Below are 10,094 nucleotides of genomic sequence, written 5' to 3'. Positions count from 1 at the left end.
GATACTGAGCACCCAAGAGATTATGAAGTGTCACCAGAAACAAACCATGACTACAGCCATGACGACGAAGCATGGAGAGGTCAACATATCAGTAAGGGCGAGAGTCATGGAAAAGTATTCGTTCCAATACAATATCATGCGCCATGCTGTTGCGCTCAGCGAAGGTATCCTCAAGAGTGCGCCTGCCACTATTCTACATCACAAGACTACGGTTATTGCCCCGGATTACCGACCCACCACCCAGGTCTACTGCACAATCAGTGTGCATACAACTACTCGCCTGTTTGTCAACCTCAAATAAACCTGTGCCACTGCGCTGCAGAGAGCACCGTGCCTCTTGCCATCCATGTGCCACGGTGCGTAATGGTTAGGCCTCACACTACTGGTCGTTTGAAGCAGCAGACGCAAATCAAATCCTGTCAGACTTCGACAACAACTAATTGCTGGAATGAGGGCCCTGCAGTGGCCAGGCGACGATGCGCTTACCCTACCCTGATGTCAAGCAGCTACTATCCAACAGACAGTGATTCCTATTGTCTGCCTTTGCAGCCGAGGTCAACGATGAAATACGTTCCTGTCTATGTACCGATGGATGACCACTCCATGCCAAAAGCCCTGAGACCTGCCCACCCCGCCGCCTACGTGCCATTCAGCTACGTGATGGAAGCTGAGGAAGGAAGGAGGGCGCGTCCTAGTGTCCCCTTCAAAAGGGTCGCTTTAAGTAAACCTTGTGGTGGCTTGCACTAACGTGGATCAGCCAATTTGTGATGGCTACATGGATTTTTGTCATCAATAAAACATGTGAACAAAACACTCTTCTTAATGTTCTGTATGGAACATAGATTCATTTAAAAACTGGTGACCACCAGGTCAGAGCCATGCCAAAAGTAAAATGCATTTCATATTGTAGAGACAATTTTTATTAAAAATGTACATAGTTATAGGGGTATTTTTTTATTTACTAAATTAAAGCGTCAGATCAATAATTTGATTGTACTACCTTGCCATACATTTTGTCATTCCATATATTATACACATTCTTGGAGACGTTTTGACCTCAAACTACCAGAAACCCTGTTACCAAGTTTTTTTTATTCTGTGACCATGAGACAATATATCTCTACCATATGCTAGCCCTATTGTTAAAATCATATCAACAGTCCATACCTTTGATTACTCTGTATTATGACCCATGTCCTATATAGGAACTCTTCAGAGTTGAATAGAGGAATGTAAAAGGAAAGCTGTTGGAGCATAGACAGGGATAAACTTCTGTTTAGCTTGTCCATACAGCGTCCCTTCAGATAGTTGCATAGCTGAGTTCATAGCTTACTGCTCTACAAAATGTAAGGGATTTGTGCAAAATGTAACTACCATAACCAGTGGAGAAGTGGGACCTTGAGTTCATTTTCTCCCACAATGATTGACATGAGAAGATTTTCAAGTAATGTAGATCAAATCATCTAAGCAGCATTGTAACATTCAATAGTATGCATTGTACAGGTATTTTTTGATCCTACAATCAATGGCGCAATAGACCTTGATGTTCATACAAATATTAACAATCTTCCATGTTAATGCGCATGGATGGACTAAACAACGAAATAAAATACAAGTAGTCAGAATGATAGATCAGTAACAGTAGGACTGTGGGGTAACACATTCAAATATCAGAAATTAAGTGTTATAAACTAACTGATAAATCCCAACCACATGTATATGTGAGTACAGTTATTTTTTTGTAACAGAAAAATGTTATAAAGTTGTGGGCACAAAACAGCTGTACATTACATTAAGAGCAACAGATTGAATGTGTGGATACTGTGTGTTCCTATAGTATCAAGGGAGCAAGGCTGTGCAAATGGCACACAGTAATGATGGATTACAGCATACACAATTAGAAACTGGGTGGTTCGAGTCCTGAATGCTGATTGGCTGACAGCCATCGTATATCAGACCGTATAGCATGGGTATGACAAAAATGTATTTTTACTGCTCTAATTACATTGGTAACCAGTTTATAATAGCAATAAGGCACCTCGGGGATTTGTGACATATGGCCAATATGCCACGGCTAAGGACTGTGTCCTTGCACTCCGCGTTGCGTCGTGCAGAGAACAGCCCTTAGCAATATACCACACCCCCTCGTGCCCTATTGCTTAATTAGAACACACAGATCCATTTATGCTAAAAAGTAATAATAAAATGATGGCTGCATGGAACATGTGACCTAATATAAATGCTACATTCATATCAAGCATATTTAACAGCTGAACATTTTGTATCACAAATACATCTATTATTGCTATTTTCATACACAGTGTATTCATTGTAATAAATTAAGGCTTTAATGTATTCATGATAGATAAGGAAGTTGACGTTGATTCTTATCCATTTTACTATTCAAGGAATGAATGTCCATCAGTAAATATCAGGTAACAGTGGGTAGTTGCGGTTCCAGTACCCAGTGGAGAACAACCAGTCCTGGGAGCCGTTGTGGGGATTCTGACCCTGATGAAACCACCTGGAGACACAGGAGGGATAACGTGAGCATGGGCGGGGTTCAGGCTTTCATCCTGTCATTCTATGGATGAGAGTTAGCATCTACATAACATAAAGTACTGCATGCATGAATAAACATTAAGTCTAAAAAGAAAATCATGCGTTGGTTATGTGCAATAAATGGACAGTGGGTATGTATGCAATTATTTTTATTTGGGGCACTAACTGAATTTCAGAGGTCAGAACCGGTGCATGCACAGTATGTATTAGCACCAGTAGATAGAGCTACCACACAACAGTGTGACAGTGGAGAGCACATGTAAGGCACACAATAGAAGAGCAAGCAACTAATACCTGGGGCCGAGGGCAGGGTTTCTTCACATCAAAGCAAAGGTGCAACACAGAGAACAAGACAATGGAAGAGAAAAGTAGGACTTTGCATTATTATAAAGCAGTAAACCAAATACAAATAGAGACATGGATTAAATGAAGGGATACCTTTTTTTTAATGCACTTGCTTTATTTCAAAATATATGGCTGTATTGATATACAATACATAGAGAGTATAACATAACTGAAATTGTCAAAACATAACCATATTTCTCTCATTGTCTTACTTTGTTTTCCACTCGTCATCAGATTTGGAATGGGTTTTACATGCAGCTCTCTGTTTCTCTTCTAGTCTCTTCTTCTCCTCACTTGCAAGATCTACAGCAAGGAGAAAACATACAGAGTTTTCACTGATCTATCTTAGATCAACTGTGTGTTCAAGGAAAGTGTTTGCAGATGAGGCACAAGCACTTATCGTGATTCGTACCAATATCTCCGTTCTCCATGGCTCGTATGTCTGGCCTAAGCCTGCAGTCTGTCTTTGGGATGAGCCCATCCATATCTTTATCCAGCTCATTTAGTTGCATGGCAAACGACGTGAAGCTGTACATCTACAAATACACACACAAAAAAAAACGTTTCCAGGACTGAATATTTCAATACAAATCTGTGAAGAAGATTATCCATATTATGCTTTATGATCTTGATGTTTCTGAGCCTCTGCATTTCTATGTGCTTGAGTAAACCGTACATCTAAATAGGAGGGTTTCCTCCGTGACTAACCTCAGTCGAGTTGACTGGTCTGGGGGCTATCCTCCAAAGGAGATAGCTGCCTGGGATCACCTCGACTGTGTCAGCCTCTGGTAGGGGGATCTCCTCCACTTCCTCACGAGAGCCCTGGACAACAGGACACACAACAAGATCACATGAGAAGTTTCCACTAGTTACCACAGCCACAAATTCAAAATTGGCTACATGGTAAAAATGTAAGGTTAGGGTTTGAAATAAAGTTAGCAATGTGGTTAATGTTAGGGATAGGTTTAAAATCACATTTTATTAAGAGATTGTAGAAATAGGCAGGGTTTATGATTTTGTGGCTGTGGCGACCCACATTTGTGGCTGTGGCGACCCACTGCACTGAAGCTCTTCTATCTACAACCGTAAGAGCTGTCATCACAGCGACTGGAACACCCGCAGCCAAAATCAACTGACAATCCCAAAGTCGAGAACTGAACAGTATAGAAAAGGTCACACATCCCATACCTCTGCTAATCAATGAATGAGTCACTATAAGATTGCTGGACCTTTTTTGATGTATTTTATATATATATATATAATATGTTGTCGTCCTCTTAACCATCCATATATTGTATGCTCGTGGATGTCAGTTTGTATTGACTGCTATATGAGTGTAATAAAAAACTTGAAATTCAAAATACCACTGTGAAAGTGGTTGGAATTTACACTTCTTGTCACCAGCACATGACATTCTTTGCAGTATAAAACAAGCCTCAGGGATGGAGAACTCAAAGCATGTGTTCACCATGTAATGGACTACATGATTTATGGGGTACATACCGGTTTGCTGCTTTTCTTTTCCGCTGTCCCCTTCCCACTTCTCTTATGTGCCTCCAATGCAGCATAATCCACAATGTACATACACTCTGTCCACTTTCCATAGAGAGAACAGACCTTCTTTTTGCTGTGCCAAACACACACATACTGTCAGTTAAAGCACTGCAGACATCACTGATTTCCGTCAATATGGCAACATGCTAGATAAATACATTACAAACGTGAGATACATTGATAGGCTGGCTAAATCAAAGCTGCCTACCTTTTGTCCAGAATGTAGCCTTCAACTTTGTGCAATTCCTTTCCAAACAGGCCACAGGGTTTGAAATTCAAACAGCATCTTTCTCCAGTTCTATGAAAAAAACGGAAATACCATGAAATCATTTTTCATTTATTTTAGTCATGCCCTTTCACACATTGCACTTCCTTCTTAGTCAGAGCATGTGACAGTATTTTTCCCTTACTTGTGGTTGAGCACCTCCACGTTGCCATACTGCTCAATCCACAGCTGCCCCACGATGATGTTGTGGACACAACATGTAGGGTTTGTCCATGTGTAGGCCTCATTGTACCTGGAAGTACAAATAATAACTCTATAACAACATGTCGTGGAAAAATACATTTTGGTTTCACACAGGCAACATGAGAAAACATCACACATAACTGTTGTGTTGTTTGAATGTGGTGTGAAAGTTACAGTGCATGAATGAGTATGCTTACCTGGGAAGCTCCAGTGTGATGATGCCTTTGGGTTCAGCCTCCACGCTCTTGCCCCAGAACTTGAGTTTGGGGTAGATGGAGCCGTGGAACACAAAGTCTTTCTTCAGGCCTTCGGCGTGGAACGCACTGACTGGTGGATGGTGGCTCACCTGCTCTGAGATCAACCTGAACCCCAGGTCCTCTCTGTCAGAGAAAAGGGGTGAGCTCAACACTTGTCTTTTACCAAATCCATCACCAGTGTTAGAGATGTACTCCTCCCTCCCTCTTACCTGACCAGTTCGTAGGTTTCTCCCAGTAGCGGGTTGAAGGGTTTCCCAGTTCTCTCCCACTGGGAAGCCACAGCAGACACAGCAAACGCTGCCACACACTGCCCATGCAAAACAGATAATGACTTGATGTGGAGATGTAATGTACAATTTCTTAGCTCTTTTTTTTCTACATACAGTATTTGTTATACGTTTCTATGCTTGTCTCTCTCAATTCAAGTGGACAAAACAATGACAAAAAAAAAATCAATAATCAAACCCATTTTCCAGATTATTTCTCAATTGTGTGTGTACCTTCATCCTCTCTATGGAGTCAGAGGAGGCGTTGGCCTGGTGGATGAGATATGTGTGCTCCATGTACTCTGTCAGACGCTGAAGGAAGCTCAGGGGCTCATTAAAAATCACTGGCATGGTAATTTTAGACAGCTCCTAAAAGAGAGAGAACAAGAGAAGTAATGAATGAGGGAGAAAAGGAGAGAGTGCAAGTCAGCTCACAAGTAGTTGTACCACGTGATTCCCATCTATCAACCATTAAATAATCAAGTCTCTAGATTTTACAGGAATGAGCAGTTATCGCATGAGAAGTTCTCATAGGCCCATCATGACACGCTATAGATTGTTTTTTAATGTACATACTATATGTGTGTGTGTGTGTGTGTTAGAATTCACACACAAATCCATCAAGCATCAATTAGTCCATACAGAACCCCCCAAAAGCTACAGCACTGACATTTAATCACTTTACTGTACTGGGCCATGGCTAAACATGGACCAGGATTAGTTTGCATACTAGGGCCTTTAGAAAGTATTCACACCCCTTGACTTTTTCCATATTTTGTTGTGTTAGAGTCTGAATTTAAAATTGATCAAATGTAGATTGTTTTGGTCACTGGCCTATACACAATACCCTATAATGTCTAAGTAGAATTATGTTTTTAGACATTTTAACAAATGTATTAAAAAAAGAAAAGACAATAGGTATTCAACCCCTTTGTTGTGGCAAGCCTAAATTCAGGATTTCAGGAGTAAAAATGTGCTAAATGGGCCTCCCGAGTGGCGCAGCGATCTAGGGCACTGCATCACAGTGCTTGTGGCGTCACTACAGACCCGGTTTCCATCCCAGGCTGTGTCACAGCCGCCTGTGACTGGGAGAACCATGAGGCGGCGTACAATTGGCCCAGCATTGTCCGGGTTAGAGGAGAGTTTGGCCCGGCCGGGATGTCCTTGTCCCATCGCGCATAAGTGATTCCTTGTGGCGGGTCGGGCGCATGCACGCTGACTTCGGTAGTTGTACGGTGTTTCCTCCGACACGTTGGTGCGGCTGGCGTCCGGGTTAAGCAAACAGTGTGTCAAGAAGCAGTGCGGCTTGGCAGGGTCGTGTTTCGGAGGATGCATGGCTCTCGACCGTCGCCTCTCCTAAGTCCATACGGGAGTTTTGGTAATGGGACAAGACTGTAACTACCAATTGGATATCACATGAAAGGGGTAAAAAGTTTTAAAAAAAAAGTAAAAACAAGTCACATAATAAGTTGCATAGACTCACTCTGTGTGCAATAATAGTATTTAACATGCTAATTGAATGACTACCCCATCTCTGTACCCCACACATATTATCTGTAAAGTACCCAGATTCAACCACAAAGTCCAGGGAGGTTTTCCAATGCCTCGCAAAGAAGGGCACCTATTGGCAGATTAGTAAAAATAAAATAAAAAGCAAACATTGAATATCCCTTTGAGCATGGTGAAGTTATTAACTGCACTCTGGGTGGTGTCTCAATACACCCAGTCACTACAAAGATACAGGCGTCCTTCCTAGTTCAGTTGCCAGAGAAGAAGGAAACTGCTGCTTCCTAGTTCAGTTGCCAGAGAGGAAGGAAACTGCTAAGGGATTTCACCATGAGGCCAATGGTAACTTTAAAACAGTTACAGAGTTTAATGGCTGTGATAGGAGAAAACTGAGGATGGATCAACAACATTGTTGTTACTACACAATACTAACCTAGTTGATAGAGTCAAAATAAGGAAGCCCTTACAGAATAAAAATATTCCAAAACATGCATCCTGTTTGCAACAAGGCACTAAAATAATACTGCAAAAAATGTGGCAAAGCAGGTAACTTTTTGCCCTGAATACAAAGTGTTATGTTTGGGTAAAATCCAATACAACACATTCCTGAGTACCACTCTCCATATCTTCAAGCATAGTAGCGGCTGCATCGTGTTATGGGTATGCTTGAAATCGTTAAGGACTGGGGAGTTTTTCAGGACAGAAAAAAAACTGAATGGCACTAAGCACAGGCAAAATCTACCAAATACTGGGAGATGAATTCACCTTTCACCAGGAAAATAACCTAAAAGACAAGGCCAAATCTACACTGGAGTTGCTTACCAAGAAGACAGTGAATGTTCCTGAGAGGCTGAGTTACAGTTTTGACTATGGCAAGACCTGAACATTTTTGTCTAGCAATGATTAACAACCATTTTTTGTCTAGCATTTATTAACAACCAAAAGCAAATTATGCACAATCCAGGTGTGGAAACCTCTTAAGAGACATACCCAGAAAGAGAAACAGCTGTAATCGCTACCAAAGTTGATGCTAACATGCATTGACAGAGGGATGAATACTTATCTAATCAAGCTATATTAAAAAATACATATATATTGTTTTTACAAATGTTAGAATTTTTCTTCTACTTTGATATTACAAAGTATTTTGTGTAGATCATTGACCCAAAAATTCTATGAAATCCATTTTAACCCCACTTTGTAACACCACAAAATGTGGTGTAAGTCAAGGGATGTGAATACTTTGTATAGGCATTGTACATTTGTCACGGTTGTCGTTGGTAATGGAGGACCAAAACGCAGCAGGTATGTGTAAGCTCATCTTGACGTTTATTAACTCAGAATGAACACACAAAAATAACAAACAAGAGAACGAACGAACGATCAACAGACAGTCTGGCAAGGCACAAGGCTAAACACAGAACAATCTCCCACAAATACACAGACAAACACACCCAACTAATATAGGACTTCCAATCAAAGGCAACACCACACAGCTGCCTTCAATTGGAAGTCCGCCCCAATTAACTCAACATAGAAATAGATCAACCAGACTACACATAGAAATACATCAACATAGACCATAACTCAAAACCCGGAAATAATAAATCAAACGCCCTCCTAACTAACACACCACCCTGAACCACATAAAACAAATACCCTCTGCCACGTCCTGACCAAACTAAAATGACAATTAACCCTTATACTGGCCAGGACGTGACAATATTACCACTCCCCGGCTACTGAACCACATTCCACATTAGGATTATGACATGCTAGACCCTTTATATACATGCTCTAAGCTGTAGCTAAAGAAAAGCTCCACACAGAATTGTATAGATGTAGGTTATTTACTGCACAGTACATCAGTATTGGATTGACTGATCTACAATACAGGCACTATTATGGCCAGGAAGGTTCCCATTACTCATCATGTTACGGGGGTTTGGAGAGGAACAATAAAGCTGAGTGCTTCTGGTTGATAGCTCACCATGCCAATGCATTTCCTCAGGATACTCCAGATGCTGAAGTCATTTCTGGAGAACATGGATGCTGGTAAACTTGTTCTGGAGTGAGGGATAAACAGACGCACAAACATAGAATCTGGTAAATGTACAAATGACACAAGTGTCACGCTGTGCTCTGTGGGCTTTGACACTACCCTTATCGTACAGTGATCTGCATTTATTTCGATGAGATGTGCCAGGCATGTAACACATACTTTATATCTAATGCAGGAGTCATATCTTATTCAGGCGAATATAGTCTGCTGAGTGCAACAAAAGCCTTCAGTTTAGTTTCAGACGTGTAGAGCTGACATATTGGACCAAGGCCCAGGTCTACAATCAACACCTCTACACCACTACTGTCCAGGAGCCATCCATGGAAATATCCGCTCCTTGAGGCCTTCACTTCTTTAAGGCAAGAGTAATCTTACCAACAAATTTACGTTGGCCCCATGAATACCTACGTATATTTAACACAAAATGCTTGCTCACACAAAGATATGTGAAGAAGATAAAAACCTGTGGATACACTAGTTTGCACATCCCATTAATCAAATATGCCATTTGATTCCCTTCCTAACTATGCCATTTGATTCCCTTCCTAACTATGCCATTTGATTCCCTTCCTAACTATGCCATTTGATTCCCTTCCTAACTATGACATTTGATTCCCTTCCTAACTATGCCAAATTATTCCCTTCCTAACTACCACTGTCAGTCAGCCAGGTTGGGCTTGACCATTTGGACCACCACAGGTCTTTATGTTTTTAATGGTTTTTCTTTAAGACAGTGAATGAGACAGATTGGAAAAAGCACAAAAATGTATGGCCATCCCAAAAGCCTGGCCTCCACTTCTACGCCCTGATCAGCGTTCAGCATTCAGATCAGTCATCATAGGGTCCTACTGAGTTCCAGTTATTGCATGAGGCTGTGACCTTATCAATGTTTAACTGGTTCTACACAGCGCTCAGCCTTCTCAATGAGAGCCTTTTTCCTGCCTGGACCAGCCTAGCTGCTTCGCTAAATTATTCACACACTGACTCTGAAAACAAACGAAAGATACACCATAGGTAGTCTTGGAACACAACAAGAAAACAAACAGTAGGGTAAACAACACGATTCTGATAGT

At 41.3% G+C, this 10,094-nt stretch overlaps 1 protein-coding gene across 2 annotated transcripts; it reads right to left on the bottom strand.

The window, feature by feature from the left end:
• Positions 1-1,073: 1,073 nt before the first annotated feature.
• Positions 1,074-5,822, bottom strand: LOC106584255 (oxysterol-binding protein-related protein 1-like). Of its 2 annotated transcripts, XM_082968035.1 has the most exons (11): positions 5,688-5,822; positions 5,397-5,494; positions 5,128-5,310; positions 4,872-4,979; positions 4,670-4,759; positions 4,407-4,534; positions 4,087-4,100; positions 3,616-3,708; positions 3,320-3,443; positions 3,120-3,210; positions 1,074-2,524 (listed from the first exon to the last, which is right to left on the bottom strand). In XM_082968035.1, the coding sequence occupies exons 1-11, from the start codon at positions 5,802-5,804 to the stop codon at positions 2,422-2,424; spliced, it is 1,149 nt and encodes a 382-aa protein (XP_082824161.1). In that variant the 5' UTR covers positions 5,805-5,822; the 3' UTR covers positions 1,074-2,421. The 2 variants fall into 2 exon arrangements, with proteins under 2 accessions (XP_082824161.1, XP_082824162.1); XM_082968036.1 differs by lacking the exon at positions 4,087-4,100 and having other exon boundaries at positions 3,616-3,729; positions 4,411-4,534.
• Positions 5,823-10,094: the final 4,272 nt, after the last annotated feature.

Source organism: Salmo salar, chromosome 23 (assembly GCF_965601325.2).
Source record: "Salmo salar chromosome 23, fSalSal1, whole genome shotgun sequence".
Classification (NCBI taxonomy): domain Eukaryota; kingdom Metazoa; phylum Chordata; class Actinopteri; order Salmoniformes; family Salmonidae; genus Salmo; species Salmo salar.
Note: the sequence above shows the minus strand (reverse complement) of the source record. Positions and strands in the feature narration are given on the sequence as shown.

Bases quoted from the DNA above. Each gene is read 5' to 3' on its own strand.
- LOC106584255 (XM_082968036.1), bottom strand. From the start codon at position 5,804: ATGCCAGTGATTTTTAATGAGCCCCTGAGCTTCCTTCAGCGTCTGACA. The intron at 5,495-5,687 runs GTACACACACAA...TTGCATGGGCAG, and splicing joins ACTCCATAGAGAGGATGAAG to TGTGTGGCAGCGTTTGCTGT. The intron at 3,730-4,410 runs GTATGTACCCCA...CCTGTTGTCCAG, and splicing joins AAAAGAAAAGCAGCAAACCG to GGCTCTCGTGAGGAAGTGGA.